The 23,990-nt window shown below is 43.4% G+C and overlaps 1 protein-coding gene across 2 annotated transcripts in view; it reads right to left on the reverse strand.

Moving 5' to 3' along the window:
• Positions 1–1,086: 1,086 nt before the first annotated feature.
• The window catches only part of mrps7 (mitochondrial ribosomal protein S7), a 30,965-nt gene continuing 8,061 nt past the window's right edge, over positions 1,087–23,990 (reverse strand). For both annotated transcript variants that reach the window (XM_072242734.1, XM_072242733.1), the window contains exons 3-5: positions 23,152–23,215; positions 18,032–18,199; positions 1,087–7,066 (exon numbers count right to left, since the gene is read on the reverse strand). In XM_072242734.1, coding sequence (XP_072098835.1) covers positions 6,845–7,066; positions 18,032–18,199; positions 23,152–23,215 — 454 coding nt within the window. In that variant the 3' untranslated portion in view covers positions 1,087–6,844. The remainder of the gene's footprint in view (positions 7,067–18,031; positions 18,200–23,151; positions 23,216–23,990) is intronic.

Genomic DNA, 23,990 nt, shown 5'->3' on the forward strand with positions numbered 1-23,990 from the left:
CAATGACTATTACAGAACGTAACAAATGGCAAATGAAGTGATGTAACTATCACTGTTATGTGTTCACATGTACAACATGTATAAGAACTTGGACCTTACACTCAGAAGTTAAATCCTTTCAGTGTCAGAATCTAGGTTAAGACAACACTACTAATTTTTCTGTATCTCAAATGATATTGCCTTCCTCACAGGATCTCTTGGTGCTTTGAGCTGCATGTCTTCTACCTACTTGCCAGGATACGATAAACAATCACAGGAGCATGAAACCACAATCTGCGTCGGGTTTCACCAATGTAGAGGAGGCCGCACCCAGAGCACCGGATGCAATAAGCGATAGACCGCTTCATCGAGCACCTCCTGTCTGCCAAAACAGACAGGATCTCCCAGTAGCCACCCACTTCCACTCTGCTTCACATATGTCCATACATGGTCTCCTCTACTGCCATGATGAGGCTAAACTCAGGTTGGAGGAGCAACACCTCAGATACTGTCTAGGTAGTCTCCAGTCCCTTGGTATGAACATAGAATTCTCCAACTTCCAGTAATTCCCTCCCCCTCCCTATTTCACTCTGCCCCCTCCCCCAGCTGCCTATCACCTCCCTCATGGTTCTGCCTCCTTCTACTACCCATTGTTTTCCTATTCCTTCTTCACCTTTCCCGCCGATCCCCTCCCTGCTTCCCTTCCCCCACCCCTTTATCTTTCCCCTTACTGGTTTTTCACCTGGAACCTACCAGCCTTCTCCTTCCCACCCTCCCCCCACCTTCCTTATAGGGCCTCTGCCCCTTCCCTCTTCAGTCCTGACAAAGGGTTCCGGCCCGAAACGTCAACCGATCGTTTCCACGGATGCTGCCCGACCTGCTGAGTTCCTCCAGTGTGTTGTGAGTGTTGCTTTGACCCCAGCATCTGTAGATTATGTTGTATTTAAAATAACATGCTCGATAACTTCAAGGATAAAGATCAGATGACACAGTGTGGTTGACCTCAAAGGAATGAGAATGCTCCATGCTTAGCTGGTCGGAAGTGTTCAGAGGTAAACAGTATAACTGGGACCAGCTTAAAGTGGTAAACTTAACCTCTAAAGAGCAAAGAAACTTATACATTTATGTTCATACTTTTGGACCATTGGATTGTATTAACAATGAACATAAATTAACTTCCCCTCCACAGCTTCATTTTATCACAGCCTTTTATTTTGATAGCACCAAAATTACCTTGAATCACAATTAAAATTTTTAATGGTTGTAAGGGGATGAGCGCGCTGTAAAACTATACAACATGTTTTGTGCAAGTGGTGACACCTAAACATGGAATTACCAAATGTCTTTGAATAGCAAAGGGTCTGCCCAGGAACAGCTTTCACAATAAATTCACCAGTGAAGTTAATGACCAAGTATGACATATAACCTATCTGCAAAAAGTTTTCAATTTACCAGTGCAGTGATAAACTGCCCAGGCCAACAGACCCCACACTGAATTGGAATGATGCTCGATATAAACTAATGTGTGATTGAGTGGTCTACAGAAGCAGAACTTCACAATGATACTGTGGCACTGAATCAGCAGGCAGTAGTCACAAACATTCAGAAAGATCTAACAAATGGAGTGGGAGATAGGAGCTCATGCCAGTTTTAAACAGCAAGCAGGGCCTGTTGGGACTTGTTTGTGGAGTGGGAGGCTGCTTGTGTTAACTAAGGTGAATTAACAAGGGCCAATAAAAAGAAGCAGGACTCAGGTGGAGTGGCCAGAACAGACAGACTAGAACTTAAGGCTAACAAGTGTAGGCAGGATGGTAGTTTAGGAACTGGATGCACTCAGGACCACCTGGGAGGCTGAAAATTTCATAGATGAGTTTTTTACTGAGGTAGAAAGGGGGAAGATGTCCTGCATAGTGAGTAGAGAGTTAGGGAAAAGGCTGAAGAACAGAACTTCCAAAGTAGCAATCTCTGGATTACTCCCAATGCCACGGACTAGTCAGGACAGATGAAAGAGTGGCTGAGGAATTGGTGCAGGGTGATTGTCATCAGGATCTCTTCAGGGGAAGGTAACCCATACAAAAAGGACAGGTTACACCTGAACCCAAGGGGGACCAATATCCTTGCAGGCAGGTTTGCCAGAACTGTTGGAGAGGGTTTGAACGAATTTGACAGGGATGGGAACTGGAGTAATATGGCTGAGGATAGGGCAGTTTGTATTCAAGCAGATGGAGTGTGTACTGAGACTCTGAGGATGGACAGGCAAAATTGCAGTCAGTGGTGTGACGGGGTCCTGAATTATCCCTATGAACTGTGCTTTTAAGAGAGAGAGAGAGAGAGACTGATCTGTGGAACACAGACACCTTGTTAAAAAGAGAGAGAAAGAGAGAGGCAGAGACTGCTTGGAGATGGTGTTATGGTTTCTCTGCAGCGTGTTTACATTTCCACAAGGACACTGGCAGCTTCTGAGTTCCTACAGAGAAGGGAGGAGCTACTTGATGGACAGCTGGTGTTCAGCACAACAGTATTTAAACTAGCGTAATTGCTTGTTTCACAGGACAGAGGACTTGCAGACGCACAAGGGTGTGGTGAGGTTACCACTATCCTGTTCAGGTGCCCACGAGTGTGGAACTGAGGATCGATCTGTGATTATTAGTGCATGAAAGAGCCACCCTGTGGAGTCTACCAGTGAGTCTAACCCTCGCCTGGGTTGGTAGACTATCACACGAAGACGGTGCTCTTAAGTTGGTCAAGTTTGGCTAACTTGGAAGTTTCGGAGGACAACGGGAAGATCGACGGCATCAACTCACCTGAAGAACCAAACACCTCTCTCTCTCCATCACTACTCGACTCAATACCACGAACTGAACTGAACTTTACTCATCACCGTAAGAATGTATCCATTTACCCTGAGGCTTGAAGAAGCTTGGTTTTTATATTTCCATATATAAAATCATTGCTGACCTGTTTGATATATCTGCATTTATATTACTGTATTGCGTAGTTACTAATAAACAATATTAGTGAATAACAATACCAGACTCCAAAGTGTTTTTGGATTTGGATACCCAATTTCCCTCGGGATCAATAAAGTATATCTATCTTTAACCCGTCATGGGGTACGTGACAGTGGGATGAGGTGAAGTGTAACACGGTGGTGATGAATACAACTGAAGGTGTTATATTTGAATGGACACAGTATACAGAATAAGGTAGATGATCTTGTAGTGCAGTTAGAAATTGGCAGGTATGACGTTGTGGGCGTCACTGAGATGTGGTTGAAAAAAGAGAATAGTTTTGAGCTTAACATCCAAGGATACGCCCTGTATCAAAAGGACAGACAAGTAGGCGGGGGCGGGGGAGGGGGTGTTGTGGCTCTGTTGGTTAAAAATAAAACCTTTTTAAAAAGATGATGGCAGAATAGCAACAGCTGGAGCTTCTGGGGCAATTCGGAAGGTGCAGGATAGACACATCCCAAAGATGGAGTAGTACTCTAAAAGGACAACGAGGCAGCTGTGGGTAGCAGCATAGAAGCAAAAGAGAGGGCATATAATATAGCAAACATCAGTGGGAAGTTAGGGAATTGGGAAGCTTTTAAAAACCAACAGAAAGCAATTAAAAAAAAACATGAAACGATGAAATATGAAGGTAAACTAGCCAAAAATATCAAAGAGGACACCAAAAGATTTTCCAGATATTATAAAAAGTATATAAAAAGGCAAGAGTGCATATTGGACTGCTGGAAAATGACACTACAGAGATAGTAATAAGGGATAGAGAAATACTGACAAATTTAATAAGCATTTTGCTTCAGACTTCACACTAGCAGTATGCCAGAAAGTGTCGGGGACGGGAGTGAGTGTAGATGAAGGTAGTTTAAAAGTCACCTGGACCAGATGGACTACACTCCAGGTTCTGAAAGAAGTAGCTGAAGGGATTGTGGAAGCATTAGTAATGATCTTTATAGAATATCTAGATTCCAGAATGGTTCCAGAGGACAGGAATATTGCCAGTGTTACTCCACTCTTTAAGAAGGGAGGGAGGTGGAAGAAAGGAAATTATAAGCCAGTTAGCTTGCTTTCAGTAGTTGGGAAGATACTAGCATTAACAGAAGATAGACTGGCAGAAGGCAAAGAATGGAAATTTGCAGATGATACCAAGATAAGTGGAGGGGCAGGTAATGTTAAGGAAGCAGGGAGTCTGCAGAAAGACTTGGACAGATTAGATGGGCAAAGAAATGGCAGATGCAATAGTGCGCAGGGAAGAGTGTGGTCTTGTACTTTGGTAAAAAGAATAAAGGCTCAGATAATTTCCTAAACAGGAAGCACATTCAGAAATTGGAGATACAAAGGGATTTGGGAGTCCTAGAACAGGATCCCTAAACTTTAGGACAAGGGATCCCAACCTGCAGTCCATGGACCCATTGCTTAATGGTATTGGTCCATGACATTATAAAGGTTGGGAACACCTGCCCTAAAAGTCAATTTGCAGGTTGAGTCAGTCATTAGTAAGGATGGCAAATGCAATGGTAGTATTCATTTGCAAAGGACTAGAATGGGATGTGATGCTAATGCTTTAAACGCATTGGTAAGAGCACACTTGGCATATTATGAGCAGTTTTGGGCTGATTATCTAAGAAAAGATGTGCTGGCATTGGAGGGGGTCCAGAGGATGTTCATGAGAATGACTCTGGGAATGAAAGTGTTAATGTATGTGGAAATATATCTGTAACCCCAAAGTCTTTATGAATTTGTGACTTTTGTTAAATGTATTGTGTCATAAAGGAACCTTTGTGATCACAGAGTGCTTTGCTGGTTTGGATGGAGGCTTACAAGCAGTCTGTGTGTTTTTATGGAAGGGGGTATATTTATAATAAAGAATGTTTTGACTACAGAGAAAAACAGGACACAGCTCTCATGGAGGGGATAAGCCTTAAAAGAAAAATGGACTGATTAAAGAACAAATGCATGGATCCAGATAACAGAGGAATGCCGTAATGGGACGGAGCCACCTAATTACTTATCTCAGTAAAAATATAAAAGTGGGTTTTTTTGAGCTACAGGATTGAGCTACCAGCTTAATGTATGGAAATAGATCTTCCCTCGCAAGTAAATATTATGTGCTAATAATCTGATTCACTCTGAATTTGTTGTGGTTTTTTGAAAAAACTATTTTAGGAGACCCAGCTGAACTGTGCGTGATACATATGAGGAGTGTTTGTTGGCTCTGGACCAGTACTTGCCCAGGGATCTCATTGAAATCTTACCAGATATTGAGCCGAGACAGAGTAGACATGGAGAGAACGTTTCCTGTAGTGGTTGAGTCTAGGACCAGGGGCACAGATTCAGAAGAGGGATGTCCATTTAGAATGGAGATGAGGAGGAATTTCTTTAGCCAGGGAGTGTGGAATGTTTGGAATTCATTGCCATGGACAGCTGTGGAGGCTAAGTCATTGAGTATATTTAAGGCAGAGGGTGATAGGTTCTTGGTTAATCAGGGTGTCAAAGTTGCCATGATGAAATGGTGGAGCAGACTTGATAAGCTGAGTAGCCTAATTCTGCTCCTATGTCTTATGATCACATTTTCAAACTAAATATGCAATGTGCAGTCAGAATGCTCCCTCTGGTAATCTTGGACAGCCAAAATGCATTTCCTCATCTCTGTCCATGGCTCAGTTAATAGTTGTCCGGGTTCTCATTGAATTGGATTGGATTGTCCCTTGACTGGAGGCCTCCCAAGTACAATGACACCCAGTATTTCCGGTCAGACGCCAGCATCAGGACCCAGAGCATCTTCTGCACATTATGGTTTTTAAAATGTATTCAGTCTACGCCAGATCACTGACAAAGCCAGTAATTCCCACCCCTAACTGCCCATAAAGGTGTCCCTGGGTTGCTTTCTTAACCAAAGTCATTCAGGCCATTAAGTGTGCGATGACTGTGGGGGACAATGCAGTTGGTGTTTTTCCTGTATTATTGAAACATACCACCGTATGAGGCAGTGTGTTCTACGCTAAACACACATTGTGAGAATCACTGGATCTTGCCTTAAATCCTTACCACACTAGTATTAAAACAAATAAAATCATCTGTTTATTTCATCTAAATTTAGAATCCTTCCTGATTTTGAACACCTCTGAATAGATGGCATATTAGAAAAGTGACATTAGTAGAGAAAGTGAATGCACAGCCAAACAATGGATTCAATACAGGTCACTGCTTGCACCCAAAAGTTAAATCAAGTACATTTTGCATTGTGAAGGATTGGCATTGGTGATTCATGGAGATTTAAGAAACCATTTACAAAGATTAAAACGTTGTGGGCAGGTGCAAATGTGAAGAAAAATGCCCAGTGGAATGGTGACATTTCCCGGGCACTTCAATGGGAGCTGAAACTTCCTTTATAGCTTCTCACTTCCCGTGGACTATTATCTCCCTGGGATATCTCTGCTGTGTTTGTAAAGAGTTAAAAAAATTAAACAGGTCATTAAGAGCCTCAGAGGTAGGCCTGGTGTCAGTCACTCCTCATATGTTAGTGTCACTGTCACCTCCCTCCTCGAGCACAGTGTCCATCCTCCAGCCAGGGACACTGGTCACTCTTTGCACCTGGCAGTGCCCCAGCCCATGGTCTGCCACAGAGCACTCCCCACACTAGACAACAAATCATCCCTCCCCTCAGCACATACATGATGCCAGAGTCACCATACAACCCCAACCAACACAGGCCACCTGGGGCAGACATGGTCAGTCCATAGGGGGGCTATTTGCACCAAGATAACTGCATTGTGTACACTTTAAACACCAAGCTGGAGAGATTGCACCATTCTTTCCAGCTCGAGTTGCTAAGTTTGGAGCTCCATCTGTACTACATCTCACCACCATCTGTAGTGGGCAAAGGCTCGATTAGCCTCTGCCATTTTGTGAAGGTCATGCTTCCTTTTGATCACATTCCCCTGATTTTTAAAGGCAGCAAGCAGTTCCTGGGATAACTTCTCGTGCATGTGAGTGCGCCGGTGCCGATTGTCACGGCACTCTGTAATTAACCATTTCATGGCCAGAAAACGACGGCGATTGTCCTTAAGCGGTGTCGGAACCTGCAACAGGAAATAACCCAGGGAATAAAATTAACAAACCATGTCCAATCCAATAAACCAGTGTTAAACATGCAGCACGGTAGTGGTGCCGTTAGCACAATGCTTTGGTGTTTATGTGTCCTCCCTGTGACCGGGTGCTCTGGTTTCCTCCCACCTTCAAAAGATGTATGGGTTAGTAAGCTATCAGCAAGCTACGCTGGTGCCAGAAGAGTATCCCCAGCTCATTGCTGGACTGGGTTACACAAACAGCACATTTCACTTTCTGATGAAACGGGCATGTGACAAATAAAGCTAATCTTATACTGGGGGACATCTCACTGGTAGGCTCATTTACCATCTACCATCTCAGATGTAGCTAAGGTCTGAGGTTACATATCTGATGAGAAAGTGTACTACTGGGGTACACTGGACACTAGTTATTCTTTCAACAACATCACCAGCAAACAGAATGCTGGAAACACCTAGCAAGACAGGCAGCATCTGGGGAGAGAAGAAAACAGAGTTAACGACCTTTGATTAGAACCTGGAAGAGTTGCAGGGAAGGAGGAGGGACGGCAAGAACAAAGGGAATATCTATGGTAGGTTGGAGACCAAGGGTAGAAACATAGAAAATAGGTACAGGAGTAGGCCATTCGGCCCTTCGAGCCTGCACTGCCATTTATTATGATCATGGCTGATCATCCAACTCAGAACCCTGCCCCAGCCTTCCCTCCATACCCCCTGATCCCCGTACCCACAAGGGCCATATCTAACTCCCTCTTAAATATAGCCAATGAACTGGCCTCAACTGTTTCCTGTGGCAGAGAATTCCACAGATTCACCACTCTCCTAATTTCGGTCCTAAAAGGCTTCCCCTTTATCCTCAAACTGTGACCCCTCGTTCTGGACTTCCCCAACATCGGGAACAATCTTCCTACATCGAGCCTGTCCAATCCCTTTAGGATTTTATACTTTTCAATCAGATCCCCCCTCAATGTTCTAAATTCCAATGAGTACAAGCCCAGTTCATCCAGTCTTTCTTCATATGAAAGTCCTGCCATCCCAGGAATCAATCTGGTGAGCCTTCTTTGTACTCCCTCTATGGCAAGGATGTCTTTCCTCAGATTAGGGGACCAAAACTGCACACAATACTCCAGGTGTGGTCTCACCAAGGCCTTGTACAACTGCAGTAGTACCTCCCTGCTCCTGTACTCGAATCCTCTCGCTATAAATGCCAGCATACCATTCGCCTTTTTCACCGCCTGCTGTACCTGCATGCCCACTTTCAATGACTGGTGTATAATGACACCCAGGTCTCGTTGCACCTCCCCTTTTCCTAATCGGCCACCATTCAGGTAATAATCTGTTTTCCTATTTTTGCAACCAAAGTGGATAACTTCATATTTATCCACATTAAATTGCATCTGCCATGAATTTGCCCACTCACCCAACCTATCCAAGTCACTCTGCATCCTCTTAGCATCCTCCTCACAGCTAACACTGCCACCCAGCTTCGTGTCATCCGCAAACTTGGAGATGCTGCATTTAATTCCCTCATCCAAGTCATTAATATATATTGTAAACAATTGGGGTCCCAGCACTGAGCCTTGCGGTACCCCACTAGTCACCGCCTGCCATTCTGAAAAGGTCCCGCTTGTTCCCACTCTTTGCTTCCTGTCTGCTAACCAATTCTCTATCCACATCAATACCTTACCCCCAATATCGTGTGCTTTAAGTTTGCACACTAATCTCCTGTGTGGGACCTTGTCAAAAGCCTTCTGAAAATCCAAATATACCACATCCACTGGTTCTCCCCTATCCACTCTACTAGTTACATCCTCAAAAAATTCTATGAGATTCGTCAGACATGATTTTCCTTTCACAAATCCATGCTGACTTTGTCCGATGATTTCACCGCTTTCCAAATGTGCTGTTATCACATCTTTGATAACTGACTCCAGCAGTTTCCCCACCACTGACGTTAGGCTAACCGGTCTATAATTCCCTGGTTTCTCTCTCCCTCCTTTTTTAAAAAGTGGGGTTACATTAGCCACCCTCCAATCCTCAGGAACTAGTCCAGAATCTGATGAGTTTTGAAAAATTATCACTAATGCATCCACTATTTCTTGGGCTACTTCCTTAAGCACTCTGGGATGCAGACCACCTGGGGATTTATCTGCCTTCAATCCCTTCAATTTACCTAACATTACTTCCCTACTAACATGTATTTCACTCAGTTCCTCCATCTCACTGGACCCTCTGTCCCCTACTATTTCTGGAAGATTATTTATGTCCTCCTTAGTGAAGACAGAACCAAAGTAATTATTCAATTGGTCTGCCATGTCCTTGCTCCCCATAATCAATTCACCTGTTTCTGTCTGTAGGGGACCTACATTTGTCTTTACCAGTCTTTTCCTTTTTACATATCTATAAAAGCTTTTACAGTCAGTTTTTATGTTCCCTGCCAGTTTTCTCTCATAATCTTTTTTCCCCTTCCTAATTCCCTTTGTCCTCCTCTGCTGAACTCTGAATTTCTCCCAGTCCTCAGGTGAGCCACTTTTTCTGGCTAATTTGTATGCTTCTTCTTTGGAATTGATACTATCCCTAATTTCTCTTGTCAGCCACGGGTGCACTACCTTCCTTGATTTATTCTTTTGCCAAACTGGGATGAACAATTGTTGTAGTTCATCCATGCAACCTTTAAATGCTTGCCATTGCATATCCACCGTCAATCCTTTAAGTGTCATTTGCCAGTCTATCTTAGCTAATTCACGTCTCATACCTTCAAAGTTACCCCTCTTTAAGTTCAGAACCTTTGTTTCTGAATTAACTATGTCGCTCACCATCTTAATGAAGAATTCCACCATATTATAGTCACTCTTACCCAAGGGGCCTCTCACGACAAGATTGCTAATTAACCCTTCCTCATTGCTCAAAACGCAGTCCAGAATAGCCTGCTCTCTAGTTGGTTCCTCGACATGTTGGTTCAAAAAACCATCCCGCATACATTCCAAGAAATCATCTTCCTCAGCACCTTTACCAATTTGGTTCACCCAATCTACATGTAGATTGAAGTCACCCATTATAACTGCTGTTCCTTTATTGCACACATTTCTAATTTCCTGTTCAATACCATCTCCGACCTCACTACTGCTGTTAGGTGGCCTGTACACAACTCCCACCAGCGTTTTCTGCCCCTTAGTGTTACGCAGCTCTACCCATATCGATTCCACATCTTCCCGGCTTATGTCCTTCCTTTCCATTGCGTTAATCTCCTCTCTAACCAGCAACGCCACCCCACCTCCTTTTCTTTCATGTCTATCCCTCCTGAATATTGAATATCCCTGAATGTTGAGCTCCCATCCTTGGTCACCCTGGAGCCATGTCTCTGTGATCCCAACTCTATCATAATCATTAATAACAATCTGCACGGTAATGGAGTGATGCAGTTGGGGTGGTGCTGGCTGTGAGAGAGTGGTGAAGGCTTGTTAATATCAGGTGTAAACAGAGAAATCAATAAGGACAGAGTCAAAGAAGAAAATGCTAATGCCAGCCCTTTCTAATCAGGTTTCATTTTTCTAGTTTCTTTTGCTTCTGATGAAAGGTCACCAACCAAACATTAACCACTTCTCTTCCATTCCCATTTCAAATTTTCAGCACCTGCAATGTTTGCTTTTAAACATTGAAATGATAGAACTGGTGATCATGATATATTCTGTCGGGGTGCACTTGAGTCCGACATCTTGGTGCTCAACAGCTGCAGCATTTGACCCAACTCACCCAGCACTGGCAGTGGTATACTGTGGTAAAGTTTGCTGCTGCAGGAGCCGGGATTCACAGCGTCCCTAGTGTGATAATAAGGTTAGAGACCCATTTGCTTGGACTAGTGGGTGAAGCAGTGTAGATGAGTGGCAAACCTTTTTGAGAACATGTGCACCATTTTTAAGTGCTCTAAAACAATTCTCTCACAAGCCACAGTAATTTTGAACAGCGATTATTATTAATGAATTAGTAACAATAATTATGGACTTGGAGGAAAAGGGATCCAAGTAACACACACAAAATGCTGGAGGAACTCAGCAGGCCAGGCAGCATTTATGGAAAAGAGTACAGTCAACATTTCGGGCTGAGATCCTTCAGCAGGACTGGAGGAGGGTCTCAGTCTGAAATGCTGACTGTACTCTTTTCCATAGATTCTGCCTGACCCGCTGAGTTCCTCCAGGTGTCTGTCCCCCCCCCGGTGTCTCTATCCCTCCGTGTGTGTGGGGGGGGCTTGGATTTCTAGCATCAGCAGATTTTCTTGTTTGTGAGGAAAAAGAATAATCCCGTTGTTTATTTGCATTCATTATTATTAAAAAAAATGAGGGGTTGAAATAAATGAAACATTTCAGAAAACCTACTCAAAAACTATTAAACTTTTAAAAGGGCAATTGAAAAAAATATCATCTTGAAATGGTATTGCCATTTACTATCCAAATATTGATGTGTTCATCAGGTCTGTGAGGATTTCAATCATCCAATGTCATGTGTTCTCACAACCATCCAGGCATGAGATGCTTCCTGTGAAAGGTCCCGGGTTGTAAAAATCCCCCATTTCATCTTTAATCATCATTATGGGTTTTAAATTATGGGCAGGGTTTAAAGAATCGAGGGGTGATAGTGCATGTCATGTACCAACAAAATCCTTGTGCATGCATCCTTGGGCACATGTGCCATAGATTCCTTAGCCCATGTACTAGAGTTTCTGCTAATTCTATTTGTTGGCAGCCACTTTGTAGTAATGGTCTCTGATTCCAACACTAACATTAGTTACCCTTCAAAAGTATGCATGCAGTTCTAATATGCACTGGATTGTGAGAGATATCTTCTCTTAGATTAATGCAACCTTTAGACCTCCGCGGGTTCCTGTTTCAGGGCTTATGGAGAGGCAGGGACCGGCCAGAAACTGCTGCAAGTCTGTGTGGTCAGGTTTGTCTACACGTTACAAGGCTGGTAGGCACAAACCTATGTAAATCTTATATCGACACATTACACAAGTGTCTGTACAAGTTGAATGAATGCATACCGATACACACATCTGTTCTAATGTGTGCAAGTATACAAAAATGTACGTCGAGAGGCTGGAGAGAGTATGAGCAATGGTTGTTACATGTTTGCACATGAGTATGCATACACACTAGTACGCAAACAGGCACATGTGCATATACTCAAGGCTGAAGTGCATATAAATGATGGCCAAAGCCACCTAGAATGAACAAATTACAGATGTGTGCTCACAGAAGCAGTATAACAGACTAGTGGTCTGTATTTACACCTGTTTATGTGCAGCTACACAGAAACATGCCTTTTATGCATGCTTTGAAAGGGAGAATAAAGCTACACCTGTGAAACCCTGCGATCTACGTCTGAGGTCAACAGCAGAACATCTTTCAGAAGGTGAGTCCTTGCAAAGTATCAGGCCCTGATGGTGTAACTGGAAGAGCACTGAAAACCTGTGCCAACCAGCTGATGGGAGGTGTCCAAGGCCACCTTCAATCTCTCCCTGTTGCAGTTGGAGTTTCCCACCTGCCTCAAAAGGGTGACAATCATGCCAATGCCCAAGAGGCAGGGTGAGCTGCCTCAATGACCATTGCCCAACTGGACTTGCATCGACTGTGGTTAAGCACTTCGAGAGGTTTGTCATGGCTAGAATTAGCTCCTTTTCAAGGACCTGCACCCGCTACAAATTGAATCTACTGTAGACCTACTGTGGTAGTACAGAAGATACAATCTCACTGGCTCTCCACTTGGCCCTGGATCACCTGCACAACAGCAATAGCTACGTTAGACTGCTGTTTATTGATTACAGCTCAGTGTTCAACGCCATTGCACCCTCAGTACTAATAAACAAGGTTTAAAAGCTGGGTCTCTGCAACCGGATCATTGGGAGACCAATCGGTGCGAATCAGAAATAACATTTCCTCGCTGACAATCAACACCAGCACACTTCAAAGATGCGTGCTTAGTCCGCTGCTCTATTCTCTCTACGCCCATGGGTGTGTGGTTCAAACACATCTAGAAATTTGTTGATGACGCAACCGTTGTTGACAGAACCTCAGATGGTGATGAGGAGCCGTACAGGAGTGAGAGGGTGGTTGACTGCTGTTGCAACAATAACCTTGCACTCAATGTCAGTATTTGATTGTGCCCTCAGGAAGGGCAGTTCGAGGGAACACACACCAGTCCTCACCGAGGAGTCAGCAATGGAAAGGGTGAGCAGTGTCAACATCCCTGAAGATCTACCCCTGGCCCAACATATCGATGCAATTACAAAGCCGGCACATCAGCAGCTACATTTCATCAGGATTTGAGACGTCACCAAAGATTCCAGCAAATTTTCACAGATGTACGGTGGAGAGCATTCTGACTGGTTGCATCACCGTCTGGTACAGAGAATCAGAAAAAGCTGCAAAGCTAGCTCCATCATGGGTTCTCCCCTCCTCAGCATCGGGGACATCCCCAAAAAGGAGGCAACCAGACTGCATCACCCAGGACAAGCCCTCATCTCATCCCATCAGGGAGGAGGCACAGGAATCTGACAAGCCCTCATCTCATTGCTACCATTTGGGAGCAGGTATAGGAACCTGAAGACACACTCTCAACATTTGAGGAACAGCTTCTTCCCCTCTGTCATCAGATTTCCAAATGGAAAATGGAAAAACTCATGAACACTTTCTGCTCAGTTTTGCACTAATTAATTTAATTGTTTTTTTTTAAATATATGTGCACATTCCTTTATCCAAAATTCTGAAATCCAAAAAGCTCTGAAAACCTAAGTTTTTTTTTGCCGACATCTGATGTCACTCAGGTGTGACGTGGCAGCACTAGCAGAGGCCACCAGACGTCAGTCGTGGCTCAGCACTCGCACTGGTTACACGTGTTCGCTGATATTTTGTGTTCATTGTTGACTTTGTGTTTAATTTCACTGTGAAAATGTCAAAAAGAGCTGCAGATACCCCTCTGGGTAACAATGAGAAAAGAGAAGGAAGCATCTATCATTATCAATAACGCAGCAAGTGGAGTTATTGCAGAAGCTTGATCGTGGTGTGTCTGTGCCGTGTCTTACTGAAGAAAATAGTGTCGGAACTACCACTGGATATGATTTAAAGAAACAGAAAGACAAGTTACTGAAGTTTTATAGTGACAGTGACATTCTACATTTATTCCAATAAGTCATTTACCATGTGTTTGATTAGCTTTGTTTGAAGCTGTATATTTTTGTTTTATTGAATGTTTTTGTTGGAAATAAAACTTTTTCTTGTCATCATTCCCTAAACAATACAGTATAACTACTTACACAGCATTTACATTGTATTAGGTATTACAAGTAATCTAGAGATGATTTAAAGTATACGGGAGGATGTGCGTAGGTTTGGTGTGCCGCCGGGTCCTAAAGTCCACCGCACTGAGACAGGTTTAATAAGGGACGTGAGTAGATGTGTTTTTTGGTATGGGGCGGGGGTGCGGGTCTGAAATACGGACAATTCTGAATTCCGAAATGCAACTGGCCCCAAGGATTTCGGATAAGGGATTGTGGACCTGTACATATTTCTTATTGTAATTTAGCATTTTTAATATATTGTATGCACTGCTGTTGCAAAACAAATTTCACGAGATATGTCAGTGATATTAAACTGGAATCTGAAATATACTTGTGGAAGTTGTATCCATGTGCACATACAAAAAAGGTACATAGATGACCACGTATAGTTATGCATAAATACACCCCAGTATATATCGATAAACATTTCATAAACTTGTGTTCAGGTGCATTTCTACAAGTCATACGCATACAATTGTACACATTTGTGTTAATGGTGTGTGCACATACATACACACTGGTATACGAACATGCATCAGCTCAGTGAAACGTGAAGCCATGCCACTCAGCTTCATAAAGCACAGAATAGTACAACACGGGATCACGCTCTCCAGCCTTCAAGGTTGCACAACCTAAACAAACACCTAGGTGTTTCCAGGTGAGGCAACACTTCACCTGTGAGTCGGCTGGGGTGATATACTGCGTCCAGTGCTCCCAATGTGGCCTTCTATATATTGGCGAGACCCGACGCAGACTGGGAGACCGCTTTGCTGAACACCTACGCTCTGTCCACCAGAGAAAGCAGGATCTCCCAGTGGCCACACATTTTAATTCCACATCCTATTCCCATTCTGACATGTCTATCTACGGCCTCCTCTACTGTAAAGATGAAGCCACACTCAGGTTGGAGGAACACCACCTTATATTCCGTCTGGGTAGCCTCTAACCTGATGGCATGAACATTGACTTCTCTAACTTCCGCTAAGGCCCCACCTCCTCCTCGTACCCCATCTGTTACTTATTTTTATGCACACATTCTTTCTCTCACTCTCCTTTTTCTCCCTCTGTCCCTCTGAATATACCCTTGTTGAGCAGCCTCATGTGCTGCACCTTGTCAAAGGCCTTCTGAAAACCCAAGTACACCACATCTACTGCACCTCCTTTGTCTACCCTGGTTGTAATTTCCTTAAAAAATTGCAGTAGGTTAATCAGGCAGGACTTTCTTTTCAGGAAACCATGCTGGCTTTGGCCTATCTTGTCATATGCCTCCAGGTACTCCTAACCATCGATTCCAACAACTTCCCAACCACTGCTGTCAGGCTAACAGGTCTATAGTTTCCTTTCTACTGCCTCCCACCCTTCTTAAATAACGGAGTAATATTTGTAATTTTCCGGTCATCCGTACAATGCCAGAATCTATCAATTCTTGAAAGATCATTGTTAATGCCTCTGCAATCTCTCCAGCTACTTCCTTCAGAACCCAAGGGTGCATTCCATCAGAACCAGGAGATTTATCCACTCTCAGACCATTAAGCTTCCTGAGCACCTTCTCAGTCGTAATTTTCACTGCACATACTTCACTTCCCTGACACTCTTGAATGTCTGGTATACTACAGATGTCTTCCACTGTGAAGACTGATGTAAAATATGCATTCAATTCCTCTGCCATCTCTGTGTCTCTCATTACAATATCTCCAGCATCATTTTCTATTGGTCCTATATCTACCCTCAACTCTCTTTTATCCTTTATATACTTAAAAACTTTTTAGTATCTTCTTTGATATTAGTCTCCAGCTTCCTTTCATAATTCATCTTTTCCTTCCTAATGACCTTCTTAGTTTGCTTCTGCAATTTTTTAAAAGCTTCCCAATCCTCAATCTTCCCACTAGCTTTGGCTTCCTTGTATGCGCTCTCTGTTGCTTTTACTTTGGCTCTGACTTCACTTGTCAGCTATGGTAGTGTCCTTCTTCCATTCAAAAATTTCCTCTTATTTGCAATATATCTGTCTTGCACTTCCCTCATTTTTCGCAGAAACTCCAGCCATTGTTGCCCTGCTAGTGTCCCTTTCCAGTCAACCTTGGCCAGTTCCCCTCTCATGCCATTGCAATTTCCTTTATTCCACTGAAATACTGACACATTGGAATTTAATTTCTCCTCAAATTACAAAGTGAATTCGATCATATTGTGATCACTGTTCCCCAAGGGTTCCTTAGTCTTAAGCTCTGTTATTACCTCCGGTTCATTGCACAACACCCAATCCAGCACAGCCAATCCCCTAGTGGGCTCAACAACAAGCTGTTCTAAAAATTAGACATTCTACAAATTCTCTCTCGAGGTCCAGTACTGGCCTGGTTTTCCCAATACACTTTCATGTTAAAATCCCCAACCATTATCATGACATTGCCCTTCTGACATGCCTTTTCTATCTCCTGCTGTAATTTGTAATCCACATCCTGGCTGCTGTTTGGAGGACTGTATACAACTGCCATTAGGGTCCTTTTGCCCTTGTCATTTCTTAACTCAACCCATAGAGACTCTACACCTTCCGATCTTATGTCATCCCTTTCTAATGATTTAATATTATTTCTTACACACAGGGCCACGCCCCCCCCCCCGCCTACTAACTTAGCTTTCCGATACACAGTATATCCTTGGACATTCAACTCCCAATGGCAGTCATCCTTTAGCCAAGTTTCAGAGATGGCCACAATACCGTACTTGCCAATCTGTAGCTGAATTTCAAGAACGTCAATTTTATTTCTTATGCTGCGTGCTTTCAAATATGACACTTTCAGTATTTGTTGCTTTCTGCTTTAACAGCACCACGCCTCTGTTGCCCTGTAACTCATCCCACTGGCTATGATTATGCCTCATCTCCTGCCTTTCCTATCATCTCTGTTGCATGCTATCATAATTTTATAACCTTTTATTGGGTCACCCCTTAGCTGCTCTAGAGAAAGCAACACACGTTTCTACTTGTAGCATATACCCCCTAATCCAGACAGCATCATCGTAAACACTGCCTGCACTCTCTCCCAAAGCTTTCACATCCTTCCTATAATGGGGTGACCACTATTGAAAGCTATACTCCAGATGCGGCTTGACCAGCTGCTCACTGGATGTTTGTGTTTCTTACACTATTCTCTATCAACTCTAGAGACCGTTGTGCATGAAAATCCTAGGAGATCAGCAGTTTGAGAAACTCAAAGCTACCCCATCTGACACCAACAATCACTCCACGATCAAAGTCACTTAGAACATATTTCTTCTCCATTCTGATGTTTGGTCTGAACAACAACTGAACCGCTTGACCACGTCCGCGTGTTTTTGTACTGAGTTGCTGCCACAGGATGGGCCGATCAGATACTTGCATTAATGAGTTATACAGGTAAAGTGGCGACTGAGTGTCTATCACAAATAGCAAAGGTCCCTATGGAACACCACTAGTCATAGATCTCCACCAGAATAAGTTGCATCAAATACAACCCACCAGCAAGCCAATTCTGATTTCATGCTGGAACAGTCACCTGTATGTTCAAAGGATGTCTGGGACATGCCACATTACAACACGACTTTAACCACAAAACAGAAAACCAAAAGCAGCGTTCAGTATCAAGCAAACATACCTGGTAAGACTTGCCACCTCGTTGTACACTGGTCAACCCTATGACAGGCTTACAATTTTCCAGAGCTTGATGGAAGATCTTGTGTGGATTACATTCAATTACATCCTTTTCAGAGTCAGGAGCTTTGTGGTAATTCTCAATCTGCTTCCGTTTCATCAATTCAAGAGTCTAGTGAACACAAATCTATCAGATCAGACCACCCAGGGCTCCCAGATTCCACACATTACTCTAAGAAAGTATGCCATTAAAATATAAATGGAGAGCGTTTATGCACAGTGCAATAGTAACTGGCACACTCCTGACAGACTGAATGGGAGGCACAGAATAACAGGAATTGTGAATGGGAGGGAGCCTGGGACAGTATAACACAGGTACTGTGAATGGGAGGCAGCATGGGACAGTATAACAGGAATTGTGAATGAGAGGCAGCCTGGGACAGTATAACACAGGAATTGTGAATGAGAGGCAGCCTGGGACAGTATAACACAGGAATTGTGAATGGGAGGCAGCCTGGGACAGTACAACACAGGAATTGTGAATGGGAGACAGCCTAGCACGGTATAACACAGGAACTGTGAATGGGAGACAGCCTAGCACAGTATAAAATAGGAATTGTGAGTACATGTACAGAGCTGGGTGCAGGCTTGCTAAGTATCGGTACATCATTTAATAACAATGCAGTATTAGGGGTGAACTCAATGTTCAGAGCCCATAACCCATGGTAAACTATTGAGTTCTCATGACAGACACATTCCAGGGAAAGCTAATACATCTGTGAAGAAAAGATTTTAGATAATAGTGCATTAAAGAGAAACTAACAATATTTGTTGAGTAGCCTGAGAATTGGCATGATTTAAGAAATCACTAAAAAAAGGGCGAAAATAGATGCAGAAGAAAAACTCAAGAATAAAAACAAATTGCAAAAGCTTCTAGAAGATACTAAAAAGAAAGAAATCGGTAGAGTAAACTTAAGATCTAGAGAGAAGTTATAGTGAAAATAACTTAACGTTAACTAAGCAACTTGCGTCTTCCTTCAGACGATCTACGCAGTACGTCCAACTGTATCAAAAAGTGGTGTTTATATCTCAATGCTATGTGAAAGCCATGTTGTTGGACACTGTGCTACCTGTGAAGGTTTGTTTTGACTGTGACCTGTGAAGGCTTCGTGTATGGACTACAATCTGACTGGTGTAGCTACAATTACACTAGAATTCAGCTCATTTTCTATTTCTGGCCTGTTCTCAAATGTTTCAATGTGGCCAGGTTTTCTGACATTAGGCTTGATTCCGTTTTTCTCCCCCTACAATTCTGGAACTGTTCTTCCACTGGAATGCGAAAATTATAAGGCTAGCTGGAAGGAGAAGAATGAAATTAGGAGAGCCAGAAGGGGTCATGAGAAGGCCTTGGACAGCAGGATTAAGATAAACTCCAAGGCATTCTACAAGGATGTGAAGAGCAAGAGGATAAGACGTGAGAGAAAAGGACCAATCAAGTGTGACAGTGAAAAAGTGTGTATGGAACCGGAGGAGATAGTGGAGGTACTTAATGAGTACTTTGCTTCAGTATTCACTATGGAAAAGGATCTTGGCGATTGTAGGGATGACTTACAGCAGACTGAAAAGCTTGAGCATATGGACATTAAACAGGACGTGCTGGAGCTTTTGGAAAGCATCAAGTCGGATAAGTCACTGGGACCAGACAAAATATACCCCAGGCTACTGTGGGAGGTGAGGGAGGAGATTGCTGATATTTGCATCATCAATGGGGACGAAAGAGGATCCGGAGGATGGAGGGTTGCAGATGTTGTTCCCTTATTCAAGAAAGGGAGGAGAGATAGCTCAGGAAATTATAGACCAGTGAGTCTTACTTTAGTGGTTGGTATGATGATGGAGAAGATACTGAGAGGGAGGACTTGTGAACATTTGGAGAGGCATAATATTATTAGGAATAGTCAGCATGGCTTTGTCGAAGGCCTTGCCTTACGAGCCTGATTGAATTTTTTGAGGATGTGACTAAACACATTGATGAAGGTAGAGCCGTAGATGTAGTGTATATGGATTTCAGCAAGGCATATGCTAAGGTACCCAAACAAGGCTTATTAAGAAAGTAAGGAGACATGGGATCCAAGGGGACATTGCTTTGTGGAACCAGAATTGGCTTGCCCACAGAAGGCAAAGAGTGGTTGTAGACGGGTCATATTCTGCATGGAGGTTGGTGACCAGTGGTGTGCCTCAGGGATCTATTCTGGGACCCTTACTCTTTGTGATTTTTATAAATGACCTGGATGAGGAAGTGGAGGGATGGGTTAGTAAATTTGCTGACGACACAAAGGGTGGGGGTGTTGTGGATAGTGTGGAGGGTTGTCAGAGGTTACAGCGGGACATTGATAGGATGCAAAACTGGGCTGAGAAGTGGCAGATGGAGTTCAACCCAGATAAGTGTGAGGTGGTTCATTTTGGTAGGCTAAATATGATGGCAGAATATAGTATTAATGGGTAAGATTCTTGGCAGTGTGGAGGATCAGAGGGATCTTGGGGTCCGTGTCCATAGAACACTCAAAGCTGAAGGCAGAGCTTAGGAGGGTTAATGGCACCTAACGGTGATTCCTTTGCTTGCATCTTCGGAAACAGCTCTATTTCCATCTTTAATATCTCTATTTTCCCCTTTCAGGGTTCTTTCGAAGACCCTGACCTGGAGTTACACACTGACTACAGTTCTTTGCAGGAATGGGACCTGCTCTGGGGGTTCCAAAACTGGCCATTGTTTGGCACGCCTATGGCTTAGCCTAAGAGTCCAGCTCAGATTCAGAAGCCTAGGATCTTGGGGCTCTGATGATGGGCGGATCGAGGTTCAGAGTCATGACACGAGACCCATGTGTCATCGGGGGAGTTGAAATATCTACAGCTGTGTGGCCGGAGACCTGGGTTCTCTGCGATCTTCAGGCACAGAGCTCAAAAGAGTGACCTAACGGACTTTTAACATCGTAAACCATCCAATTGTTTGTTATGTCTCCCTGCTCGCTGGGAAAACGGAAACACTGCTTTATCCTTTATTAGGGAGAGAGAGAAAACCTGTGGTATGTCGAACACCGGGTGAAACTGGAAGTCTGTGTCTTTGCTATTGCTTTGCTCACGTTTGAGTGCTCGGTGGCGGGGCTGATTTTTTTTTTGCCAGTGGGGGAGGGGGGGATTGTTGCTCGCTGCTGCTTACGCGCGGGAGGGGGATCTGGGAGGGGGGAATTGGGGTTCTAACATTTGGCTGTCATTCATTCTTTGGGGCTTCTCTATTTTTGTGGATGTTTGTGAAGAAAAATCATTTCAGGATGTATATTGTATACATTTCTGTGACATTAAATTGTACCTTTGAACCTGCTGCGCAGGGTGACTCCGTGGTTAAGAAGGCATATGGTGTATTGGCCTTCATCACCCGTGGGACTGAGTTTATGAGCCGAGAGGTAATGTTACAACTATATAGGACCCTGGTCAGACCCCACTTGGAGTACTGTGCTCAGTTCTGGTCACCTCACTACAGGATTAAGGGTGCACAGGAGACTTACAAGGATGTTGCCTGGATTGGGGAGCATGCCTTAGGAGAATTGGTTGAGTGAGCTTGGCCTTTTCTCCTTGGAGTGACGGAGGGTGAGAGGTGACCTGACAGAGGTGTATAAGATGATGAGAGGCATTGATTGTGTGGATAGTCAGAGGCTTTTTCCCAGGGCCGAAATGGCTAACATGAGAGGGCACAGGTTTAAGGTGCTTGGAAGTAGGTACAGAGGGGATGTCAAGGGTAAGCTGTTGTTGTTGTTTTTTACATTGATACACACAGAGAGTGCTGAGTGCACGGAATGGGCTGCCAGTGACCGGGTAGTGGCGGATAAAATTGGATCTTTTAAGAGGCTCCTGGATAGGTACATGGAGCTTAGAAAAATAGAGGGCTATGGGTAACCCTAGGTAATTTCTAAAGTAATTACATGTTTGGCACGGCATTGTAGGCAAAAGGGCCTGTATTGTGCTGTGGGTTTTCTATGTTTCTAACAGTATTCACTTGAACTGGGCTGAGGTGATTTCTTGGTAATTGCAAACAGATAAACTTATCCTGGTTCCTCAGGCCCATCCAGCCATTACCCCAGTAACATTTAACTCCTCTAGTTATCAAGAATCAATCTAGTTCCACCTTAATATTCAAGGACTTGCTTCCACTACCTTCTGAGGGAGAGTTCCAAAGATTCACAACCCTTAGAAAAAAATTCTCATCAGTACTTCTTTAAATTGTAGGATCCTTATAGACTCACAAAACAGGAAACATTCTCTTCATATCCAGCAACTTACATGTTCAATCAAATCACTTTTCTACTCTAAATTCTAGCGGATACAAGCCTAGCCTGCCCAACCTTGGCTGGGTAAGACTTCCTGCTCCAAGCATCAGTCTAGTAAATATTCTCTAAACAGCTTTCAGTAAATTTACATCCTTCAGGTTCACCTGAAATTGCCAACTCCATCCCAAGTACTAATCTACCCAACACTGAGGACACCTTCAAAAGGTGGTGCCTCAAAAGCCTCCATCTGTCACCAAGGACGCCCATGACCCAGGACATGTTCCCTTTACATTGCTACCATCAAGGTGGTGGTACAGAAGCCTGAAGGCAGTCTCTTCCCCTCTGCCATCAGATTTCGGAAGGGATAATGAACCAACACATGAACACTAACCTGCTTTTTTGTTGCTCTTTTTGCTCTGTAAATTAGTTTCTAATGTATTATAATGCACTGCTGCCACAAAACAGCAAGCTTCATGGCAATGCCAGTGATATTAAACCTGATTCTGATTCAGTGCCCAACTAAAAGATGATTTCCCTGCTTTAGTATTCAATTCCCATTAGCAATAAATAAGACAAGGTCACTCAGATCCCATCTCAGACATCCAAAATCTCCCACCATTTAGATATGCTTTTCTTTTTTAAACCACTCTTGCTAAAATGAACAATTTCACATTTTCACAAGACTCCCATTACTAGATATTTGCTTTGAAACCTTATTCTCTTCACAATTTACCGTTCCATATTTGGGTGTGGCATGGGGAGGAATTGGTGTAGCAGCAATTGAGAAGAAACACTCAACTGTTACCTGGTTCATGATTGACCGCGACAGCATTTTCCGACCTCCCTTCATCATCATATTGATGAATTTGCTACAAAACAAATAAAAACAAGTCAATTATTTGTAAAACTTACTAAAGACAAAATACATGTTAAATAGCTTCCCCACTGCCCACATGAAGACACTAAACAAGGACAGGCAGAGCAACAGATGTCAGCACAGGGATTGTGTGAAGCAAGGTTTCTGCAACTTGTAGACAGAAATGGTTCACTGCTATCCAGGTCAGTATAGGGCAGATTACAGGCCAGTAATCCTGTACTTGAGGGGCAGCAGACAGGAGTCATTGATTGGAGTGCTGTGCAGATGCAACAGGGTCGTTCCCATGCAGGTCTGACACAGATTTTCCAAGGGGAAACCTAGTCTCTATAAAAGAGAGATACCACCTAGTGGAGTGGTCATCATCGGAGTAGTCTGAGGCAGAATCTAGGTACAGGAATATCGAGGAAGACAGGGAAACAAAATCCTGGAAAGGTGTAATAATAACAGAGTTGTCGTGACCGGAGATTTTTATTTCCCAAATATCAATTGGCATCTCCCAAGAGCAAGGGGTTTAGATGGGGTAGAGTTTGTTAGGTGTATTCAGGAAGGTTTCTTGACACAATATGTAGATAAGCCTACAAGAGGAGAGGCTGTAGTTGATCTGATATTGGGAAATGAACCTGGTCAGGTGGTAGATCTTTCAGTGGGAACATTTTGGAGATAGTGATCATAATTCTATCTCCTTTACCATGGCACTGGAGAGAGATAGGAACAGACAAGTTAGAAAACTGTTTAATTGGAGTAAGGGGAAATATGAGGCTATAAGG

The sequence above is a fragment of the Mobula birostris genome, chromosome 24 (assembly GCF_030028105.1).
Source record: "Mobula birostris isolate sMobBir1 chromosome 24, sMobBir1.hap1, whole genome shotgun sequence".
In the NCBI taxonomy this organism is placed as follows: domain Eukaryota; kingdom Metazoa; phylum Chordata; class Chondrichthyes; order Myliobatiformes; family Myliobatidae; genus Mobula; species Mobula birostris.